Source organism: Choloepus didactylus, chromosome 1 (genome assembly GCF_015220235.1).
Source record: "Choloepus didactylus isolate mChoDid1 chromosome 1, mChoDid1.pri, whole genome shotgun sequence".
NCBI classification, from domain to species: Eukaryota; Metazoa; Chordata; class Mammalia; order Pilosa; family Megalonychidae; genus Choloepus; species Choloepus didactylus.
The window spans coordinates 38674413-38700411 of record NC_051307.1 but is presented as its reverse complement, the minus strand read 5'-3'; the positions used below and the strand labels follow the sequence as shown (position 1 = coordinate 38700411).

Genomic DNA, 25999 nt, shown 5'->3' with positions numbered 1-25999 from the left:
GCAGTGGACCAAGGAAGCTTAGATTAGGAAAGATGAACAGCAGAGATCACACGTACGTTCAGAGGCTGACATCCCTGACAAAGGAAAACTTTTAAAAATTAAAGATCAACTTTTAATCTCAAAAGTCAGAAAAGAGTGCCCTAGCAGTAAAAAATCTGTGTTGTTCAGGTTTTAAAGATATTGCTATCAAAACTTGTTTTAGACCCCATTGTATTGTTTTTTTCTATCAAGCCCCAGAAAGCAGATATTCTGTATATAGGAATAGCCAGTAACCCATTTTCAGAGTATTTTAAAAGATTTTATAATCCCAAAAATTAGTTATGAAAATTAGAATTATATTTTACTTACTTGTAAATTTAGTATATACTAGAAATAAGTGATAAGGGAAGAAAAATCTGTTAAATGTCAGTTTTCTGTTAAATGTTCTGATCAAAAGAAGTTCTTAAACTATATTAATGTACTTACGTTAATTTGAAAGTAAATTAGCCCCTAATCTCAAGGTAGCTATGGCCAAAAACAATGTGACAGTCTAGACGTATTATGTCTCTCATGCTTTCCACAAACTAAGAAGCAATTTAATATTTAACTAAATACTTTAAAGTGTATGATTTAAATAAATAATTAAAAAAACAGATTTTGATTTAGACTATTGCAAGTTCATTCAAAAGCTGATTTAATAATTATTTAAATTCAATATTTTCCACAAGATGGTCCTAGACAAGGAACATCTTGGAGTGAGACACTTGACTAGGCGTAATTCAGACTGCTATTTAGCCTCTGTTACCCATGCTTTCCTTCCCTGGTGCCAGCATTTTAGCATGACACGTGATCCCCCAGAAAAGAGGACACATTTTCCCACCTTTCTTATTAGGGTGGTTATATGGGAGACGAATGAGGTTTGCCTATAATTCTTGGGTTAAGCCATTATAGAGGAGCAAAGTGATCTTCACTTTACTTTCCCTCTTTTGGCTTATTTTTCTACTATGGTTTTGAGCCATCTTGGATCATTTTGGACAAGGTCAAAGAGGGCAACAGTCTAGGACATTGTATATCAAGAAGAAAGGAGACTGAGCTCCTGATAGTCTTCAGAGTATAGCCAAATAATACTTCAAGCCTTTCCATATTGAGAAATCAGCATTTAAAAATCACTGATTTTTGTTTCTCTTCTACACAAAACCAAGTAATTACCATAGTTACCTAATGATATGAAGATAACCTATATTTACATGGCATTCAATCTAAATATTTAAGAGGAAAACATTTAAGTAAATTTGAGTGTCTCCGTAAAATGGAGTATTATGCAGCCATTCCAAATTATGTCTTTGAAGATGGGAAAGCTTTGTTAATAGGTATGCAAAAAAGCAGGATATAAAATTAATTTTATATTATGATTTTGAAGGTAAAAAAACACAGTAAAAGAGTATGGAAGGAAAAAATCCAAAACATCAATTGAATTTTTAAAGAAAAATTTGTGTTAAATATTCCAAATAAATTCCAATATTAAGTAAGCATGAATTAATTTCATAATTAGAAAAACTGATATTGTTTAAATGATATTATGACAATTTTTCCACAACTATCTCTCACATTTGTTATATCATTGATTTTCATAAAATTCCCAAAAGATTATCAGATCTCCTTCTCTATCTTTAGTGTTACAAAATTGAGCTTTCTATATGATGTGATGAGCTTTCTACATGCTGTATTCAAACCTTCAGGTTAGTTCAACAATCCTACAATTACAAGAAATATACTGATCATTTGGGTACTGCTCATTTTCTACTGATCATTTTCCTTTATTGGTTAAAGTTCTTCGATTGCCCTCCATTGGGTAGAAAATAAATTCTTCTTGAAACACCTATGTTATTAATGCTCCCAAAGTAACCAGGTACTTGTAGATCATTACACAAAGTGTGTTACACTTTCAACTCAATGCCTTTACACTTCATGTTTTCCTTAAATTAGGATGTTTGTTTTCTCCCACTTGGATGCTTGGTTCAAATGTTTCCTCCATTGTGCAACCTAAGCAGACTTTCCTAAGAGAACTTACATGCATTCATTTGTTAAATTGATATATATTGAACACCTTCCACATTCCAAACATTTTATGGGGCCTGATATTTGATCGTAAATTAAAGAGTGGCCAAATCCTTTCTCTCTCAAAATTTATATTCTAATGAGAAAACCACCAAACAACAACAACAAAATAATTGAATAAACAAGATAACTGTAGTAAAATAGAGTGGTTATATAACATAAGCTAATAGGGATGTGGGTAGGCTGCATCAGACTGGGTGGTTAGTAGGGAGGGATTCCTTTCAAAGGAGGTGACATTTGGACTAAAATCCGAATAACAAAAGAAGCCACCCAGATGAAGATCTGGAAGTGGGTCTCACCTCCTATAAACAACCCGTTTCAGCAATTATTGTATCAGATTTTAGGGTCCTCCCATGATCAGGCTCAGGTCTTTTCATTAAGATGTTCTCCACAAATTCATTGATGTTTGCTACATATTAGGTATTCAATTATGTTTACTGAGTGCATCATATATGACCATATATGTTTTCTTAAATTACAGAGTGATAGAGAAACAGAGGAACTTAAGGAATTTTTTTTCTGCTCATCTACTCAATATCATTCATAATTCACACCAAAGTTAAGTCTGCAGAAAACAAAAAAGTTAAAAGTCACTGCATAGCTAATATGTGCCAGCCACTGCTCTTGGCACTCTATATAATCTTATCTTAATCACACAACCACCTTTTCAGGCAGGTTGCATGACTGACATTTTAAGCACTTTGAAACTGATTCGAGAGAAGTTATGTAACCTCTCCAAGGTTACAGTGCTGTTATGTGGTAATGCTAGGATTTAAACAAGATTCATCTGACTCAAAGGCCAGCTTCAGTGTACCAGTGGTTCTCAAAGCCTGGTGACAAGACCAGTGGCATCAACATCACCTAAGAACAGGTTAGGACAGCAAACCCTTGAGTCTCCCCTCATATCTACTGAATCAGGAACTCTGGGGATGAGATCCCCTAATCTGTTTAACAAGCTCAACAGGTGATTCAACTAAGGCTGCAAAATCACTGCACTATACAAAAAAAAAAAAAAACAAACAGAATTCAGAACTTTCTCTTATTACAAAATTTATTTTGATATCTAGTATAAGGTTTTATTGTGTTAATAAAGGGAAAATCACCTGGAATGCACTAAATATATTTTCAAGGAACAATCTATTTTTATGTGGACACAAAGATATGAAAAGCACTAAGTTATTCCTTTTGCCTACAGGGTAAAGAATTTTTCCCCAATCTCCATTTGAAGATCAAATCAATGTTAAGCAGTTTCAGGAACTTGTAAACAGCTTTTACGCATTGGAATAAGATTGTATATGAGAAAAAGACAATCAGAAATATATTTCCTAAGTTCTGTTCAAGAGGTAAATCCCAGGAGGCCTAAATGGAAAATGTGATTAAATTGAATTTAGCAGGTTGAGAACATAAGAGCGCAACACACATTTGAAATTTTTGATAATGTTCTCCTGAAATTTTTGTGTCATTATTCAATAAACAAAAAGTCTAGAGTAATGTACACTGGTTTTCAAAATGTCAAATTGCTGGTGATAAACAGGTGTAGGTTGGTGTTTTGCATCTTAAAAATCCTTGCTTTACATACAATTTGTAGAAAATTACAAAGAAAATCAGTATTATATAATATTATCTCAGGTTGTTCTTGTAACCATTAGTCACTCTTCATGTGACTTTATACAAGTGACAAAATATCTTCATGAATAAACACAAAGATGATTTCCAGTCTGGTTATTTACATTAGCAATTAATGGTTCCAACTATAAAATGTATACTTCCTATTATACTTATAGTTTCAATAATCTCAAAAGTTCTCTTGGTCCAGATAATATATAAATGACAAATATTCTATTAATTTAATTAATCCAGAGAGTAACTTATTAACAAAACTAATAGATGTTAATGTTTCTCTAAGTTTGGGATTGCAAAAGGTTCCTTAAAGCTAATGTGTGATGCAGAGATCCTTGGATAGCACTGAACATTGACCTTGGGCTAAAAAAGTTTAATCATGGTGTTAAAACCAGGCTGCAAGGAACCTAGAGTTGGAAAGGTATAAAGGCCAGATGGGGTGAAAGACCTCAAGAAAGAAGAGAGATGATCAAGGTTAAATTTAGTAGGAATGAAGGGATGTTAGAAAGAAAAAATTAGAAGCTCATGTTTGAAAGTCAATTTCAGAAATAAGTTGCCACAGTGGCTATATTATAAACAAACAAACAAACAAAAAGCCTGTTATTCCTAATTACTGGAAACAAGACTCCTCAAGTGATTTTCATGCATGGTCAACATTTTTAAAGTTGTCCTTTATTTTAATGATTTTTGCTAAGACTTTGTACTATAAATAGTCAATCTTCTGTGTTTGGAAACAGAAAACAAAGTTGTAAAACCACATTTTCTTATTATTCTTCAATATAAGTTGTTTAATCTTTACTTTGTTACTGAATTCTTGGTACATCACTAGCTTAGGCTCAAAACACTTATTCAAAAATCTGTGTCTTAGTTATTCCATCTGAAGTTGCAGAAAAGCTTCAAATTGATAAATTCTGTTGAAGGCCAACTATAAACAACATTTGATTCATATATCCTGAAACTTGTTATAAGTAACGAATGATTTAGATAGAGCACATTTAGCACTGTCTAGCAATGAACATTTATTATGGGAATACCACAGCAGAGGAGGCTGTGGAAGATAGTAAACCATCAATCAGGATGCGACCCCACAACAAATTGTACCTCATCAACTGCTTTAATATGTCACGAAGCTTCCAAATAGACATCACTGGACCATTTGTTAAACCCAAACTACTTTTTCACTGACAAAGCAAAAGACATTTAGTATTTTCATTTGTATCTAATATCAAAATGAATTGATAGGATCTAGTCATCCCAAATAGAATTTCTATGAGGATGGGTCATTGAAATTCAGACCTTACTTGCTTTACAGAAATTACTCTTAATGATGGTCTTTATTTTTTCCTTTCTTTTTTTAATTTTGTAAGAATGAAAACTGTATTTAGAATAATAAATCTCTAAAAAAGTCTCAAATGATTATTAAATTGTTTTTAAACATACCTTTACTTAAGCAGAATGGAAGCAAAATGTCCATTTGCTTGCTTTACTGTTATAAAACTAAGTGCATGGCAAGAAGAGAAAAAAATAAAAATGGCATAGCTGAATGCTCAAATATTCATACAGACATGCTAATTACACTGTCAAGAAATGTTTCTTTTCACTACAAAAAAATACTTATTTCAAAAAATTCACAATCAAACCTAGCTTTCAGATATTAAAGAATCCCCTTAATTCTTTCAGCAACTTTGATTAGATGTGATCTTTATGTATCCTGTATTTAATTGGGCTTATTTATATCTCTCCTGCTTATATGCATGATTCTGTTTTACTTTCTGTTCTTCCTTAGACTAAAGTACTTGAAGGTATAGACAATCTACTTCACTTAGTTTCTACTCCACAATGTGCTTTCAGTTAAATGTATAATTCCAAGATGGGTTATATTGCTTTGTAATCACCTTTAAAACATGTTTTTAAAAAGAATCCCGCAAAGGTACAAGAAGATGTTGATACAAATACCAATTTATAAGTGCTGTGTTTTAACACTCTAGCATCCAGGTAAATGATGTACAGGTATTTTATATATGTTGCATGATAAATTGGATTACTGAGAGCCAGTTTCTTGCTAGCTAGCCTTTTGAAAATGTCTCTGTATGGCCCTAAGGAAGACTAAATTACAAGATGGCTTAAACACATGCATCAATGCTTCTGAAAAAGCAAATGAAAGGTATTTTGAAGAGGATTTAAAAAGAAGGGATCTGAAACAGGCTTTTTCCCAATTTGGAATAAATGTTTAACCTGAAGAAACCTACTTTTAAATTTGTATTAAAAATTTCTATTAATTTTTAAACAAGTATAAACCAAATTCAGATTTTTAAGACAGTCTACCATAGACCCTACTCTTGCACATCCTTACTGTGTATGGCAAACTGGAAAGCATAACCATGCTCAGACTGAGGCATTTCTGCTGCTGATCAAATGGGCGATGAAATGGATCAAGGCAACTATCTTACCACTAGGCATTTCCCAGTAGACGGACCAGCTTGTTACTGCTTGCTATAAAATATGCTAAGTTCCTGACCCTGGGTTCCTCTGCTACAAGGCAACCCAATGCATGTGTGGCACCATGTGGACCTACTGTGCTGCCTGTGAAGGCTGGGGACAGAGAAAATGGAGTCATCAGGTCCATGCTATGTTCTTTCCTTCATTATGAGTAACAAACCAACCTGCACTGAGCCATTGTGTCTAACTGCCTATTTTCAGAACCTGTGGAATTATAGAAAACCAACTGTCTTGGTTGGTTGGTCATCTCATTTGGAGTCTTGTTATCCCTTGCCATCCTTGTGAGGTTGTGGCTCAATTATGGCAATTTGTGACATATATTTATGAAAATAAAATGACATGCTTTATGCTAGGAAATTAACATACCAGTTTGGACACAAAAGAGATGTTTGAGAAACTCATGCTAGCATATAATGCTCAATTATTATCAACTTTTCCAGTTACTACAATTCAATGCTTCTGGGAATATCTTCAAATCATTTAACAGTAGATTCAGCAAGACTCTGTTTTAATTTCATTTTATATAACCACACAGCCTTGAGAGTTGGATGGGAGCATAGAGATAATCCCTTCAAGATGTAAATTTCCCTTACCAAATTCCAAACAGGTATCCCTGCCTATTCTGTTCAGACTCTTCTAGAAGCAAGAAATATTGATTTCCATAAGACAGACATATCATTTCAGATGTTTCTGATCATTAGGACATTTTTTTTTATATTGTTCTGATATCTGGGTCTTCTTAAAGCATCTATTAGTTTAGCTAAGGTTTCTTTTCTTTCTTGTTATTTTCCATTTGGAATATATACTTGTACATCTAGAGCAATTCCTTTTCTTTTTTTTCCTTTTGAAGCATCAGATTAACTCTAGTCTCATTTCCCCATGACTCTTTGAAAAACATTATCTTATTCCCCATTGTCATCCAGGATAATCAGCTTCTATTTTTTTTAAACATTCATCATAAGAAATATGTTCCAAACTTCTAAACACCCTATTCACCATTGTCCATTTGTTCTTTATTCCAGGGATTCAAAACGCATGACATCCAGGATTGAACACACTTATAATATCAAGTTAGATAAGCATAGAAGGGACAATTTTCTCCTAAATCTGTATACCATATGAAAGTAGTCTAAATATGGATTTGCCTATTTATTTAACATTCTCATCACACTGCCTGCTCTAATTGGGATCTTTTTAAAAATGGAATGTCAGCAAATGTTTAACCCATTTGGTAAAAATGTATAGTATTTATATTTATCCAGGCTATATTTTATCCTGTTGGGCTCTGTCCATAATTTTATATTTCTAATATATGAAAAATTCTTGTTAAATATTGGTTAATAGAATCAATGAATGACTAAATTAATGAATTTCTACTTTTCCAACTAAAGTGTAACACTGCTGACTAAAATCCTAGCTAGGTTTCCCAATATGTCATCTTCAAACTTGAAAGCATGCTTTTTTATGTAGTTAAATTGGAAAGAAAATTTATAAAATAAGTGCTTACCTAGTTAAATTGGAAGGAAAATTCCTAAAATATGAGATATGGACAGTCAATGGAAAAAAAATCTATATAAGTTATGAAAAGCCAATGAAATAAATAAATAAATAATGCATATGCTACTAATAAATACAAAGTAAAATAATAAATACATATACACATACTATGTATACACATATATGTGTATATGTATAACAAATATACACATAAAATAATAAATACATATACACATACTACATATACACATATATGTGTATATGTATAATAAATACATATACACATATACACATAATATAATGAATATAAATTAAAATAAAGATTTACTATATTCATATATCAAATTGAAAAAAGAATAAATTTTCTATACTATTAAAAGTGCATTCTAATAGGTTCTCAAGTGCAGTTCAGGTTGGCAACTAAATTGATACTCCTTTATACAATGCTCTTTGACATATTTCTAGAGCTTTAAAATGAACATAACTTTTGAGGAAATACTTCTATTTCTAGGAAACTATGCTAAGGGAGTGATCAGATTTATGCTCAAAGGTAAACATAATAGAATAATAGTGGAAAAATTGGATTGCCTAAGTTTAAGTAAAAGAAAATAAGATGTATCTGTAAGATAATAATTCTGTTTACATTTATACACATACATACACATATGCTGTATTGCATATATCTACATATATTCTGTATTATTAGTTGTATATAAACATTCTGCAATATAATATGCCTATTTTTTATATGTATATACATGTATACATGCATATAAACACAAAGAAAAATACTGGACAAGATTAAAGTGACTACTATTAGGGAGTGGAATTATAGCAATGTTTTCCTCTTTAAGGCTTTACCCCTTATTTTCAGTGTTTCTACAGTGAACATACGCTATTTTGAAAATGAAAAATAAACTGATCTGAGTCTTCATGCTTAGTCATGATCTAAACTCTACTAACATGTTATTATAATTACTAAAACTCATACACAACTATTTTCCAGAGCCAGAAATCTCTGGAAAATGCAGAATAAGTACAGTTTATCACCAAAATATTACATGGATTTTTCCCAAATGCTTTGTTCTTAAGTCAATATTCCTAAAATTTTCTTGAAAGACACAGGTTTCATTTCTCAACTAGTTTGAAGCATATTTTCTACAATTCTCTCAGGCTCATAACTTAATTTTGAATAGCACCCTGATCAAAAGCAATTTAAATCCACACTGATTTTATTATTATACTTATTCAAGCTTACACCATTCCTTTCTGATCAAGGAAAATTTATGCTTCCTTCCCAGCCCCTTTCCAGTTGTCTTTAATATAAAATTAGTTCACAGTTAAACTTCATTATTAACAATATGAAAATAAAGTTCTTTTTTTAAGTTTTAAATGTATGTTTATAATATTGCTTTACCTCAAGTAGAATTCATTGAAAAGCAGTAGAGAAATGTATCCAACATTAAATTCTTTGTCTATAGGTTGACTAAACTGCAGGCAAAATCATATGTAATCCAGGATACAACCTACCTCCATTTACAAATGCAGCTTGATACCTGATACTCCCACACTCTTGGAAGGTAGTTTTTAATTTCTTTTAAAATTCAAACTCTGGGAAGTATTGGGGAATAATATCGCGTTCAGACCTCCTTTTCTCAACATATTCATTATTTCATTAACAATTTTCTATATCTAGAAATACATCCAACAATAAATTCAGTTTAATCTACAAAAAAATGAGCATGGACTTCTGCTAAATGACTATTTGCCTTGATAACATAATAATTAACATTTATAATAAAGACTCTGAACCATTCTGATATTCTGAAATATTAAAAAATACACAAGAGAGCAGTGTAGTGGTAAATAAAATGTTACATTTAAGAGTATTTAAAACTATTTCTAGGCTTTCATATTGGGAATGTTTTATCTGTTTGTGATCTGTTAACAATATAACTTTATTTATCAGGAAACCACATTCTTAGATCATATCAGGTAAATGAAAAATTCCACTAGCTGGAGTGTTTGTTTTTTTCCTTCTACAACAGATAAAAATAGCAAATATTTGGGGGAAAAGTATCACTTCAATGCAAGCAAATTTTATTTTATTTATTCAAAGATTCTGCTTTCATTTACCTCTTTAAAATGAACAGATTCACCAAGGAATTGCAGCATGATTTTAAATCGACTGAGCTTGCCCAAATGACTTGACAGCTCTGTGCTTCAAATAGTCAATCTATAGCAAGTATGCTATTAGATAATCTAAAGGATCAAATCAATTGCCAGTTCGTCAAATGAGAGAAAAATCCTTGTCCAGTTTTCTGTTTTACCAACTTTTCCAAACATATCAATCTACAGTGACATTTAGAAACCCCCTTTACTCATTAGCTGTATGGTTTTGTTTAAATAATGAATTTTATTGCCCATTTAAGGTATGCACAACCAACCACAGTAATTGAATGCTGACCAGAAAGAGCACATGTCATGTCTCAATAGCATTTTGATTTGTCCCTTGTGGTTTTTGAGGCTAGAGAAGTGACCTTTTTTTCTTTCTTAAGGTTTAGCTTTTGACACCTTAAAGCACTTCCATGAGTACCCATGTTTCATTCTCCATTTTATTCCTTTCAATAGGGAACAGAGTGGGGAGAAACAACAAGACGGTGACATTGAACATTTAGTGTGATACGAAGCTTAATGGTATACCAACCTTGGCAACTGGGATAATGACACCTGATTTTATTGAAGCTATGCTGTAATCTCAGTAGAACGTCTACGTTTTCTCAATGTTTATGTATTATTCAGACTAAAAGTGACCCTGAAATAGAAAAAGCTTCTTATCTCTTAAAACTTTTATTGAGAGGACTTCAAAATGCACACAGTTAAGTGCTATTCTGTGTGCATTTAATGTGGAGTGAAAAGCTGTTTGGTGCCCATTTTAGATTCACTGGCAACAAGGCAGACAAGGAAGCATGTGCTAGGAGTCATGAAGATGCATATGAAAAATTAAAAGTTTAAAATTAATTTGAACTTATAATGTAATGCACCACGTGGAAATCTAAAAACCAATTTCCAAATGGAACAGCTTGAAACTTTCTTGCCATCTGGTTTGGGACCTGGCTCATTCGTTTCCAATTTTGCCCTTGTGAATACTCCAACTTTATATATATTACATGGGAACCATACTCTTCATGCCACCTAAGCTTATCTTGATGAATTCCCTAAAAAAATATAGTTGTTTTTGTTTTTCTCTACAGTCAATATTCACCAAATGCCCTCTTAATCATGAATGCATTTCTCTTTATTTTAAACCAGATGTGATGTCAGTATTTGATTTATTGACATAATGAATAGTGATTGCATTTTATTTGGCAGAAATTTAAAAAATGTATGCATCTATAATTTTCATCTTTAATGAGCCTAAAATACAGATTGATTAATTCAAATGAGTGGGGAAAAAATAGAAATGGCTATTTGAGTTGTAAACTAAGAGTAAGAGCGGGGGCCTAATATATATAGACATAGTATTGAATAAGATCATGCATGGAAAGTTTTTAAAATAATAGTGGCACACAAGAAGTGTTCAATAAATGTTAGGTATTAACATTTAGGTTTTTATGCTTAGTTTAGATCTAACTGAAAGTGAACAAAAGTTATGAGGAGTAGCTTCATTCAATACTTTTAATATAATCATTATAATAATTATAATTTAGAATTTTTGCTTTGGAAAGATATGCTGCCACTTCCTAATTATATAACCAGTGTACCCATCCCCTGGCCTAGGTTTCATCAAACAGATGAAGAAAATCATACTTTTATATTTACATAAGGCATTTAAAATTATAACAGTAAATCTTAAAGATCATCCAGTAATTTAATTACAATTGGAAGAATCATTTTTGGAACACATACTATAGTTGAAGCTTCAAGCTACATGTTTGAATTTCTATGAAACCTCTTTAAAACTACTTATTATTTCATGCTTTGAAAGTTATCACTTTTCTTATATATGTTATATGTTATATTTCACAATAAAAATGCAAAAATAAGAGATTAGCAAAAAAATGTATTTTATAGCTAATAGCAGGTAAAAGAACTAAAAATTAATTGCACAGTTAAATGCAAGTATAAAAAATGGACTACTTATTTATAGGTTATATCATAGATATACACACTATCTTATTAAATTTACAAGAATACACATATAAATATATATACATGCACAAACACATTTATTTTGATAATAATATAAAGTTGCTTAAGCAATTTAGTACAAACTCTCAAAATAATTAAGAAGATGCTTTGCAAGACACATCTTATATAAAGATAAGTAAGTATTTTTTAGTGAAAACAGCTTTCAATCAGTGAATTTTACTTATTTTACACTTCAAAGAGAGAGAATAGGATCAATACCAAAACTTGAACCTATTCTATTGCATGATTCTGTGTCACTGCTTTTGTTTTAAAGGGATCAAAAAGTAAACCCTACAAATTTAAGAAGACTGAAGTTCTTTAATGCAAAGGGCGCGTGCAAAACTAGTCACCCAGGTAAATGGCACCATATATTGCTTCCCAAATATTGCAGTCAGCAAATGACTTAGCTTGCTAAATCCTATGGCAGACAGTTATTTTAAATTCCATAAATTCTGTTTTACTCTGCTTGACTCTAAAAGCCATATTTAATTGACTCCACTGTTATTTCCCACTATTTCTCAATATATTATCAATTGGAATCAGGTTGAGTTACTTTGCTGTCCCACAAATGTGAAATCCTGTTTTCCTGGGATGGATGGATGGCTCAAAAAACAAAACATACTAAAACAAAAACAAAGGAACAAACAAACAAAACTACCTGATAACCGTGGTCAAGTTATTACTATCACATGATAAACTGGGGATGAAAAGAAAGGAAAAAAAGAAAAAAAAAAAAAAACAAAAAAAACTCCCACTGCCAAGAGTTTATATAGTTATAGCTCTGTATTTTCCCATCTTCATTATTATGGTCACTGTCATTTGAAATGCTTCTCCCTTTTGTATTTGCCTATTCAAAGACTAACAAACTTGAAACACATAATTTTCAGTCCATGTAATGTACAGGATATTTTTCCAAATGTATCTTTATACTTATCCTTTCTGATCAGTTAAATTTAAGTATCCCTAGGGAGCATTTAATAAGTATTAGTTGAAAGAATTAATGTATATCTTATAGGTCTGTATCTCTTACTGTACTGTAGAAGCACAGTTCTCAAGATATAATAGATAGACATCAAAACTTTTTTGTTAATGGTACATGTTGTTCAGCTTTGTATTACTATCTTAATATTTTTTGGAGCCCTGAGTGAAAAGACATGATGAGCTACTTTTTCCATCTAACAGTGCACGGTGTCTAACTCACCACAATTGGCAATCAACAACCTCAGCCCTGATACATGCAGTCCCTGAACAGGAGTGGGGCATCCTGTTAGGTAAATTAAAATCCTTGCTAGTTATCCAGAAGCAATTCTCAGGCCCCTATAGGTTTTGGAAAGCACTTCAGTTATGTTCCCAGTTGCCCTAAAATAAATTCTTTATTAGCTGCCAAATATTACATTACAGATTTCATGATGTGCCCATCTCCAGACATAAACTTGGAATTTATCCAGCTTAATAACTATTTCTTTGATGACAGAGCTTTTGACATTGATTACAAAAGGGCTACTACCAAGCATATGTAGGTTATACACTAATATCCTATGTGGTAAACTCTTCATAAATTGACAGAAGGCATGGATTCCTATGCCTTACCCTGGCGATATATCAAGAGCTATAAATTGACAGTACTGACATGAACTCATTAAACCTTTTCATTTTCCTGAAAGATAATAACAGAAAAATATTTTCTCTATGTGGGAGCATAGGCTTATTTATTTGGTACTTTAATGGAGATGGAATTCAAAATGTAGCCATTCAAATAAAGATCGTTGGTAAATGTACACAAAATTTTTATTTTTATGCTTGCATAATAGTGAACTGGATAATATACCATTTACTTGGCAAAAGTGGAAGATGACAAAATGGAATCTGAAGCGTACATGGTGGGCTTTAATTTAATTTGGAGTAATTTTTTGCAGCAAATAGACTAGATTTCAAATAAAATCTGTTAAGTATAAACCACATCCTTCCTAGAAAGTAATGGATTCACAACTATTTCCCCCTATTATCAAGTACAGCTGTATTTCCCCTCCTCATCTCCGAATACAGACTGTTTCCTATACCACATCCCCATGGTACCCCATGCAAACCCAAATCCTCAATAGATTACTTGAAACTTGTACTTTAAACTGAATTGTAAGGTGAAGATACTTTGAGACATTAAAAAATTGGAATGGGATTCATTTTTATAGTTTGAAAGCCAGCTTCCTGACCAAAACAAACAAACAAACAAAAAATCACAAATAGAAAAACAAAGCAAACAAGCAAAACCAGCACAAATCTTCCAGAAGTTCATATGTGATTCGAACAAATTGAATGATTGGGTTTACCCAGTTTTACTCTAAATTGAGATTCTGAAATGACATAAAGAAGATAACTTCAGAATACAATTTGAATATTTATACATTTTGTCCCTGAAATAGTTTGAAGTCCAACTTTGGTTTAGTTTAGTTCAGTTTTATTTTTAACATGACAGTCATTTACCTTAGGGGGAAACACCAGTTAAAGGTAAAGAAATGACCCTGCTCCAAGAAAGAAAGAAACAATCTAAAAATTGTAAACTACCTGTTCCTAGAAGGTGGGAACCTGTATACATAACAGCTTTTTAGAGTCTTTGATAAACCAAATGTGGTTGAAACTGTATGTACTCCCGAAAACCATGTTCTTATAGCTAATCCATTCCTGTGGGTATAAACTTATTTAAGTAGGATCTTTTGAGGAGGTAACTTCAGTTAAGGCATGGCCTAGATGGAGGATGGATCTTAATCCATTTAATGGAATCCTTTATAAGAGAATGAACAGAGAGAGAGAGAGAGGGAGAGGAGGGAGGGCGAGCACACGCGCAAGCCACAGGTGTAAGAAGCTGAAAGCAATAAAACCTGGAAGAGAATGGAGAGACCAGGAGACACCGCCATGTGCCTTGCCACGAGGACTCAAGCATTTCCGGCAGCCAGTCTACGGGAAGAAAGCATTGCCTCAATGATGCCTTGATTTGGACATTCTCACAGCCTCAAAATGGCAAACCTGTAAGCTAATAAATTCCCATTGTGAAAGCAAGCACATTTCACGATATCTGCTTTCAGCAGCCTAGCAAACCCAAAAACCAAGCTTTGAATACTTTCTTAACAAACGGTTTTCAAAAACCCAATGTGTAATGAGTAATGAAATCCCTTTCTTTTGAAAAGTTGTACAAGGTTTTTAAAGTGTCAGTTAAGGTCTCTGGATCTTCGGTTTGCTTTTACATTATAAGTCTGACACTTACAGTTACTTTTAAATTCTTCTCTTGGACAAATGTAATGCTAGAGACTAGCATGGTAGAGTGGCTGGAAGCTGTAGGCCCTGATGACTGACCTGGTTTCTGGAAATGCAATGGCCCTTGGATGTTGTTGGGGATTGAATCATGCTCTCCATACAGATATGTTCAAGTCCTAACCCCCAATCCTGTGGCTGGGAACTCATTTGTAAACAGAGTCTTCAAATATCCTATTAAGAGGCGACCAAACTGAAGCAAGGTGAGCCTTAATCTTATGACTAGAGTCCTCATAAGCAAAGGAAATTTTAGCAAAGGAATTTGCACACAGAAGTACAAGCCACAGGAGGCAACAGAAAGAGACAGATGGCTGTGTGGTGGAGGCAGATACTGATTTCCAGCAATGCACCACCAGAACGCTACAGACTTTGGAGAAGGCATGGCCAGCCAGTACCTTGATTTTGAACTTCTAGCTTCTAAAACTGTGAAGTAATAGATTCCTGTTGATTAAGGAATCAACTGTTGATTAAGCCAACCAGCCTGTGGTGTTTGTGATAGCATCCCTAGCATGCTGTGTAAGACAGATACAATGTGCTTATTTTCTTTCCTTCTCAGGAATGCTTTCTCTTGTTTGGATGACTTTGGTTTCTTAAAGAATCTAAAATCTTTAACAGTCTTGACTGATCAAGGTCACTGTTTGAGATGGATAATCTTAATTGACTTAAACAATGAGACCTTATTATAAAACTTCATCACATTTTGAATTTCTGTTTTAAACTTTAATTATTTTTCAAGTAAAAAGCCCATGAAAATAACTATACTTTTTTCTTTCTTTACACTGAAATAACTTTAAAGGTTGGAGGTTTGAATTTGAAAACAATGAAAATGAACTCTCTCAGACCAAAGCCTAATGTTATCCATGATCCACCTGAAGCTAAAATTTTATGGCTAAATTATAAACTCTTTGAAAATGTAGTTTATAATGGAAGTGCTGACACAATGTTAACTACAGATTTAGGAACACCAATGCTAAAATATCGAAGACATTTCATTACTGTTGATTTATCTCACTTCTTGAAAATTAAATAATGTCTTCAAACATTTTTCTCTTTCTTTGTGGGATTTGGCTGGTGATTGCTCTCCCTGTAGAGAGAAAGCCTGGTGGATGCACACATACACGAACACACACACCCACACGATCATCCTCTTCAAAGGTATAACCTGACATAAAGGATGTATAGTCCCCAAAACCAAACCACTTCTTCAAAATAGTTCAGCACTCTGCTTCCTAGGCAATAGGAAAGTTTTCCCTATTTTTGATGAAAGTGCTTATCCTATTTGCAAATAAAATTCAAAGAACTTCTCTTTGCCTATTTTTTCTAATGAAAAGAATACTTTAAAATTCTTTGCAAGTTTTCCTCCATTTATCATCCAAAAAGGAAATGTACTATAAATAAATATATGAACTTTCTATTTAGTCACATGGCAGTAAGTACATTACATTAATAGCATATAGACAATTAAAATGAAATTTTGAGGTTAACAGTGAAGCAGGGAACTTGAATAAAAGATAGACAATAAGGATTATGGATAAGATACATTCCGGTCATAATAACTAAGACTAAGAAAATCTATTATTCTCAAGAACCTATCATTTCTTATCAAAATCTCACATGCATGGACTTTTGTGGAATTTGTCCAATGCTGTTTTTCAAATAACATAGACAATATGAACAAATTTTACAATAGATCTCCATGTAGTTGTTAAGTATATTCCTTGATCATTGTATCTAAAAATTACTCCAATAATCCTTTGAACATATAGGGAAAACATATTCATTTTAGACTGGGCTTTGGAATTTACTTTTCAGTTGTAGGAAAGATAAGGTATTAAATCTATTTATTGCATACAGATGGAGATTAAATAATTTAAACAAATGAAAAGCAGAAGTGATGATTATACACAGTACAAAGAACACTCTACATTTTACATGAATATTCATATGATTCAGTTTCCACATTCACGATCTCACATTATAAATTATTTTTGAACAATACTGCTGCTGTTTTTCTTACTGCACTACTTCCTACATGAGCCTGAAAGAATGTTCAAATTTTCATATTTACTATAAATACGCTCATATATTTTCTAAAACTAAAACTGAAAATTTAAAAATCTTGTGGTAAAATGAATTCCCAATATTAGAAAACTAAGATAGCAGCACATAGTATGAAATGTGTAATTGACACCTAGTGTCATAGAATATTTTATTACCAGTCTAATTTTTCACATACTTTGCTTATTTGTCAAATATTTATTGAGATTATATTAGGTGCAAGATTGAATATGAACAATGATAGATCAAAGACAAAATTCCTCTTCAAACAACTTAAAATTAATAAATAAACCATAAACACACATAATAACCAAGCACTACAAAAAATAATAAATGCATTCTGATCTAAATAAAATGCCATAGTTGTTTAAAAGATGGAATATTACTTTCAGCATGCAGTTCAGGGGCGTTTGATTTGGGGATCAGGGCTAGTAAAGTGATAAAGTGCTATTCTAAGAAAAATATCAAAGACAAAATCATCCACTGTGTGTCTACAAACCAGGAAGGCTTAAGTTATTTTGATGTTTTTCAAAGAGGAACATCAGTATTGAAATTTTGCTCAGGAAAATATCAATCACTTACAAGTAATATGGAATATGAGATAATGGTTTGTGATAGGTACTTGTCAAAACAAAGAAAATTTTCCATTAGTGCATATAATTAAGAAAAACTTCAGAAGCAGTATCATAATAATAGGTTGTAGGTAGTAGGTATCACTTCATAGTTAAGAATTTTTTCTTTTATTCCTTTAAGGTCAACAACCCTTCAGCAAATTCCTGAATAATTGTCAATACAGTAGATGGGACCTGTGCAAGTGACTTCAGTAAAATCTAAAATGGCACGCACTAAATATTACCATGTCGTTGCTTCAATGCACCATGAGTTGAAGTAACACAATGCCTTTGTATGGGCTCACAATACACATACTTAAGAGAGAGGGAAGAGAAATCACCAAAGAGGTTTTCTTTGTTTCAACAGCACTGCTAGAATTTATAAAAGGTAAGCAAGTACAGGTGTCTACTGAAGGAATCTTCTGAATAGTTGAAAGTTTTGCTAATCTCATACTTTGATGCCATAGTTTAACTCCTATGCTCTAACTGAGATGCTTGAATGAACTCAACAGACTCTACCAGGAGGTTTAAATCGAGTGCAAGTCACGTAGAAGACTGAGTGGAGTCTTGATGACAGTCAGGGTTTGCCCTTCCCTTTAGGTGATCAGAGACTGCTGATTGTCCAGGGTTTGTGTTGGATCAGGTGTACAATGTTTTGACTATCACCCTTGGTGCCAGCCTTACCCACTAACACCTTTTACATCTGTTTTTCTATTTATACCTATTTACCTCTTCTTTGCACATTTATTAGTAGCTACAAATAAGAAAGCTTGGCATAAATTCTAACATCCAATCACAGAAACTTAAGAACACTATATATTTTTAAAATCGCCTTTTTGCTACCTGTATCAACTATCTGCAATGTAAACTTCTCTGGAAAGTTATGTTCATTGGAACGGAACTATTCATACCTTTTGAACTTTCTTCCCAGTGAGAATAATTGAATGCAAAATAATTAGTTTCCTCAATCCTAATGAAGATGTTGTCAAGCAACATAGTTGGGATTTCAGGTTAGTTTATTGTAAACTCAAACCGTATGATCACTAAAACTATGCTCTCTGAATTAAGCAGATGAGACATTTGCCTTCCCTTAAGGAGTTCATACATTGTGATTAAATGGAAAAGCATGTGCCTGAGAGAAAACTCGCTGGCCCACTAACCTATATTTGCAATTCATGTTCATTGATGAGTTTAGAAATCCCATGGTAGCCAACAATAATCAGCATTTTTTCCAAATGTTCTAAAAAGTAATTGAATAAAGATCTGTTTTGAGATGCCTGGCCAAGTGCTGTTTGCATGTACTATTCCTCACAGGCCACAGCGATTCAGTGGTCTATGAAGCTACCACTTCTGGGTCTAGCCCCAATAACCCCTTCTCTCTGATAGTGGCCCCTGTTCCTACAACACAATGGAAATTGCCACTATGAGCAGGTTGCCATATGGAGGTTGACAGCTGTTCAATCTGATTAAGACAAATGCACATAGGCAATGTGAGTGCAGAAAAAAAAATCAGGAGGAAACTCTGTTCTTTTTGGTATTATTACTTTTTTTCAGGATTTTTAGAAAGAGGATCATCAATCTTAAAAATGATTCTGTAAGGAGATAAACTTGAATAAGGATTGATATAAAGCAAACATATTATAAGTAACTAAAATACCTTCTTTAAAATGATCTGTTTTGAACCTTGATCCCCTTTGCCTCTGGCTATAGTATTTAACTTAAGAAGCCTCATTCTCCCCAACCCCCATGCATACACAAACCTACAGGAGAATAAATACAGACCCCTAACCTACCTCCTGAAAAAGAAAATAGTGTTGAAAAAAAATTGTGAAAATGTGTTTCAAGAGACTGCATAATATGCCAAGAGAAAAGTTACAGAATTTTACAATCCACAGAAAGATAACACACCACCATCAATAGCCAAAGCTCATGAATAAATAAATACTTACAACATGTACATATGCTTATCAAGGTAAAGCTGTATCTCAGGACCTCAGAATCAGTGGAAAATATTTATGCAGTGCTTGTACAGTGACAAACAGAAACACTAAAAAGGAAATAATTTTCAAGTGAAGAATAGTTAATGCATTTAAAGTTTCCCAGTAACTTGCCTGACCTTTCTAAAATGTGCAAGACTCTTTTAACGATAAATGAAATACGTTGCTGTGATTGCCTATTTGTGAACTTCACTGAGTCACATCATCATCATACAGCAGAGCTAGCAAATTTCTAGCTGAGCTAGTTAGAGTACATTGGAAAGAGTAGTCATATTTTCAAAGCTGTAACATTTCAGACCTGATTTCCCAATGAAATCCACTGCCTGTCTATTTAAAGCAATGTGGAATGAATACATGCCTATGAACATATGCAAGCATATTGAGATGAACCTTTGTGACTAGGTTAGCAATTTTTCTAACCTCTTGCACTTACCTAACTTTCACGGGGTATCTAGAGCACGTAAGTCCACTGCTTAAATTTAACACAGGAAATTAAACTTTTACATGCTACAAGTACTGACTGTCTTTGAAAAACGTATGTAAGAAACACAGGTTAACACTCCTGACATTCCCTCGGGTCAATAACACCATACATCTCTAGATCTCTACATCTCAAGCCACCAAAATGCTGCCATGTAGAGTGGCATAAATAACAGCTTGCAGTCTGCAAGGAAAAAAAATCCATTCATAACACTAGGAAATACAGTAATGTGGTGATATAATTTACAAGGCCCAGAGATAATTTGCAGTTCCTCTCCTCTGGGTCCATCTCCACAAACCATCTAAGCTAAGTGCCTGTTGGAACTTTTCCCTTGAAGTTACAGTAGGTGGAAGATTTTCAATGTCTTCAATACAACCAAAGAAGATACAGAAAGATCAAATTGAAGGGACTGGAGTATTTAGAAAATCCTGCTGAGATGCTGTGATAAATTATTAAAACTTCTTGTTAATGTTCATGCTTCTCTTTAACCTCAGATCATAACACTGACAGTAAAGCAAAGGATGGAGAGACCCAGAAAACATTTCTAAAGGTGAGAGTAAAACATTAGGTAAAAAAGAACACTTCTGCAAAGCAAAATTCCTCAGATCTCTCTCTTCAAGATGTTTCCCAATAACATACAAACATTGTTGAGAAAATCTCTCATGGGATATCTCCACAGCATCATTTTGACTTACAGCATTTGCAGAACACCATACCTTGATAACTGGTGCTTAGTATAAACAAATGGTATTCAGAGAAAGCAGAATCAACCGAACTTTAAAAAAATTTTTTCTCCTACATCATAATTGTTCAACAGCAGAAGAAAATGGCTTATAGCATTCCAAAGTACTGAAAGGCTTTTTTTGCATACAGCAGACCTTTTTTTCCCAATAAAGTTAAAGCAATGTATCTTTTTAACACACCAGTACTGATAGAGTCAGCCAGAAAATTAGTGTTGGTGGCACTGCATTTTATAACATGCCCCCCTCTCAGACTTCCCTTTGATCATTTCACAAAATCTGCTAACAATTCAGGGATGTAACATATTAAGGACCCATTTCATTGTAAAATAATGCAGCTTCCTAAGGATAACACACATTTTCTTGCACTAGAGCAGCACGCATCTGGTCCTATGTTCTCCTTGCTGAAAACAATCACTGTAACACTTTGAAAGCCCAGAAATCTGAACATTACAAAAATATCTTTCTATCAGTAAGACAGAGAAACTCTTCTCACTAGCCACCTACAACACAAATCTTTTTTTCCTGAAATGAAACTCTGATTCCAAACACAAACAGCAACTCTACCTTTAGCTGTCTTCAAGTTACCATTAACTAGCCTTGCTAACCCCATTTCAATATTTAACATAAAACTTTCATCACTTACCCCCCTTCCAAGGTTTTCCTTTCCAGGGAGTCCGAGTCAGCTTGCTCAGAGTTGGTCCAGAAAAGAACAGTATCAAAAGGAAGAGAAGTTCAAGCCTAGTAATTTTCCTCACTTTCTCTGATGATAACATTTCCACAAGTTAATTTCACAAAATTTCTCACATCCTCTTCCCTCCTGGTTATTAAAATAGCAGTAATCATTGAAAAACCTGAGGTAGGTGTTGTTTTGCCATCTTTAGCGGCAGAAGTAGCAGCTCCCTGATGTAGCTCTGAGCCAAGCTACATTTCTCACGGATCCAGCTCCTTCTCTTCAGCATGCAGTCAGCACTGCTGCTACTCCAGGAGCTGTAAAATAATTTCTGTTCTCCACTTTGCTTTCAATGGGAATATATTCCTCGGCGTTCTGGGTAAGCTTGACTGAAAATGATAAAAAACAGTAATGCTTGTGTCCAGTAGAAAAGAGGAAAGATGTTAGGATTGTGTGAAAAAGATGAGAAGCAGTTGTACTGACAGCTTTCAGGCTGCCTGTGTGATCCTAATAGCCGTGCAACCAACCAAATTGCTCTTTTAAGAGTAATAAGGCTTCAGTGAAAGCGGGTGTCACTGCCACTTGGGTGGGTAGTGCTGGGCTTGAAAATCACCCAGGAACTGCCACAGATAACGACTGCTTCAGTCCTGCTTCAGAATATTAAAGGCTGAGAAAATACAGTATGTGCAGAGGGTAGTTAATCTTTTGTGTGGGTAGAAAAGGATTCCAGCAATGTACAGTACAGAAAGACTCAAAACTTAAAATGTATTATATTTTTCCTTTACTTCATCTTGTGACATTAAAATGGGATTGCATCTGCACTAATTAGTCATAAAAGGATCTGAAATATTTATTAGATGAACGGCAATAAGTATATGATTTTTCTTCCCACAAGTAAAACGGGCAGGGGAAGTTCTCAACAGTTACCGCCCTCTTCTTTATTAAAGGCAGTTTATTTCAGCTCTTCTGCATCACCCTGATAAACCAGCCATTAATGCTGCAAGCAAACTTTTGGAGATACCAACACAGACTTTATCAGGGTTGCATTAATCACACATTCAAGGCAGCACATTTTCTATTTGTTTGTGTACATCACCATGGAAATACAAAAAGCTCCCTAAATCTCGCAGTCCTTCACAACTATATTTATGAAAGTGTTACTGATCACAAGGTGTGGTTATAATTAACAAACAAGCACATGACTATATTCCTGGATAAAGAGATTTGGGTGAAAGCAAATCAAATAAAATAATCTGGTCTCTACTGCCTAGAGTGAATTAGGATGATCAAGCCATTCTGGCCAATCCTGCAAATCTGTCTATATCTTAGTATTATCTATATGGTCAGTTATTCCTCTAATCAGTGAGCCGCAATGCATGAATTATGCATTTATGTACTTTAAAGTAATCAATTCGTGTATAATGATAACCACCAATGTTATGATGTTATCACTTTCAAAATGGGATAAATTGCCCTTTTCAAATCATGCTATATTGGAAGAGGTACTTAGAAAACAGTAAATTATCTTGTTGAGATAAGCTACATATTAAATTTGAAACTAATATTCCTAAAATTTGCTTTTATATAAAGCAAGAAATGTCTATCAAAGATATTAAAGAAGCATACAAAATAAACTCTCAGATTGTCCCTGAGTTCAGAAACAGTAATCAATTTGTATCCAACTTTCAATTTGAACACTGCTGAGGGAGAAAAGAGACGTTTATGTCATGCCCATTCTATAAATAGGGAGTTTATAATTCTCAGTCTCTGTATACTTTAAAATCGTAAGTTCATATTTAACTCAGAATTAGGTCTTCTCTTTACCAATAACTCTTCTTCCTGTCTACCTGATTCTCTCCTCTCTTTAAAGGTGAACAGAAATGGGTAGAATAAATTGGCAAATTTGTTCACCACCATCTTCTGAGGAAGGCTCTGGAACCACACTCATTTACTGCCTACTGGCTCCATTCCTCTTGAAAGCAAGAACACAGCCTTTCATAATCAGTGAGTTTTTTAAATGACTTTGTATATTAGGTGGAAGAGGAAAATGCTAATGAGTTCAAATATAATAAAAGGGTGCGGATGGGAATGCCGAACATTCCAAAAGGTCCACTCCAGAACGAGGTGAATAGGGAGAACAACCTTACCTCAATATGGGATACAGTTGACATGGTGGACTCTAAAGAAATTCTGTGTTTAGATTTTTCACTATTGCTTCCTTCTTGGTGACCCCAGGTAGCCACCAGTCTGCAGCTCTCTCTGGTGGAGATATTGAACTGGTTTCAGAAGAATAAGATCACTCTAGCTCATGGAGTGGAGGTCATTTTCCTCTAGAATTTATCTGGCTGCAGCTTGAAGTACTACAAGACAAGGCAAAAAACATTCCCCTTTGGAAGTGGGTAGGGTATAAGGGTAGAGTTTGAAGAAATAGAGAAATAGCAAGTGGAGGGGCAGACCACATGAGGACTATCTTTGCATTGATATAAGTGGAAATGCCTTCTCATCTAAATTAATATTAATAATAAAATAGTTAACTTACCATGTATTCTAAGTTATGGTAGATTGAACCATGTACTTGAATTTAGGTGTGTTCTTAACCTTAATCTCCTTTCATGTGGGTGTGGGCCCATTGTAGAAAGAATCTCTTGAAGGTGTTATTTTAGTTACAGTGTGACTCATCTGAATAAGGATGGACCTTCATCCAGACTACTAGGGTTTTTCACAAGCAGAAAAATTTCAGACACAGAGAAAGCCACGAGGAGGAGCTGGAGGCTGGAAGTCAGCGTAACCAAAAGATAAAGGAGAGCCGTGCGATGTGAGGCAGGGATACAAGCCAAGGAAACCAAGGGTCCCTGGCAGCCAGCACAAGAATGTTACAAACTTTGGGGAGAAAGTGCTGCCTTGCTGATACCTTGATCTTGGACTTTTCCCAGCCTTCAAAGCCATGAGACAGTAAATTCTTGTTGTTTAAGTCAACCCATTGTATGATATTTCTCAAGGAAGCTTGGAAAACTAAGGCAGTATTGTGTATAGATTAATGCATTTAATCTTTACAATAATCCAATGAAGTAGAAATAATTATTACTCCCATTTAGTACATTAAGAAACTAAAGTGGAGACAGCTTATGTGACTCATCCAATGTCATCAAGCCACATTTTGAAATCACAAAGCTCAGCTCTGGCGTGCTTGCTAAGCACTATGCTATGCTGCCCTCTGTCAACCTGGAATCTGCATACTCTCAAACCTTTGGAGCTAGCTTTCTCTTTAGTACCATCTTTATATAAAATAATAGCAAATGATGACAGCAAACTCAGTGTGTGCCAGGTTTTGTTTGAGTGCTTCACATACTTTAATTAATTTTATCTTCATAACAACCTTCTGCGATGAATCTGTAATTACTCACACTTTACAGATGAAGAAAGTGAGGCACAGAGAGATTATTTGTCCAAGGTCACATAGCAAGTAAGTGGTAGAGCCAGGATTTTAATCCCATCTCACCCCAGAATTTGTCAATTGACTTTGATTTGCCAGAATCTGATGTGTGAGTTGGGGAAACTTGATGGGGTCCAGGGAGGGCTGAGGAGGTGGGGGAGTGGGAGCCACTCTTGGGGAATCTGTGACTTGGAATCTTCCACTGGTCACTGGCAGCAGCAGAAAGTTCTAGGACTACCAAGGCACCAGAGAAGGTCCTGGTGACAGAGGCATCAGAATAAACTTCCCAACAAACCATATGTTTCCAAAGGAAAACATGAGGTAAGAGAAGGCCCCGGCAAGACCTGACTTACAGACTGTTACAATAAACATAATAAATGCTTTACTGCAGGCTGTAAAATTTATGATCCCACTTAAAAGAAATATCTAGAATAAACAAATTCATAGAGAAAGAAAGTAGATAACTGGTTACCAGTGGCCAGGGTGGGGGTGATGGGGAGTTACTGGCTAATGGGTGCAGAGTTTCTGGGGTGATGAAATGGTTTTGGTGATGGATGGAAGTGATGGTAGCACAAAATTGTGAATGTAATATACCATGGAATTGTACACTTGAAAGTGGTTAAAAAGGGAAAATTTGCATTGTACATATGTTACTACCAGAAAAAGTTAAAATTAATTTTTAGGAAGATTGAAGACAGGGAGTGCTATAAAGGAGGAATATATTAAAACAAAGAATAGTGTAAGGAGAAAGAATTGGTTTAGCTAGAATTATCAGGACAGAGAGGGTGGCCTTTTG

The 25999-nt window shown here is 34.0% G+C and overlaps 1 protein-coding gene across 9 annotated transcripts in view; it reads right to left on the bottom strand.

The window, feature by feature from the left end:
* Positions 1–22342, bottom strand: part of ROBO2 (roundabout guidance receptor 2) — a 1484543-nt gene extending 1462201 nt beyond the window's left edge. For 3 of the 9 annotated variants that reach the window (XM_037833556.1, XM_037833566.1, XM_037833573.1), the window contains exon 1: positions 21744–22341. In XM_037833556.1, coding sequence (XP_037689484.1) covers positions 21744–21873 — 130 coding nt within the window. In that variant the 5' untranslated portion in view covers positions 21874–22341. Of the gene's footprint in view, positions 1–21743 lie in introns of all 9 variants that reach the window. The other 6 variants (XM_037833637.1, XM_037833602.1, XM_037833648.1 and 3 more) reach the window with 4 other exon arrangements.
* Positions 22343–25999: the final 3657 nt, after the last annotated feature.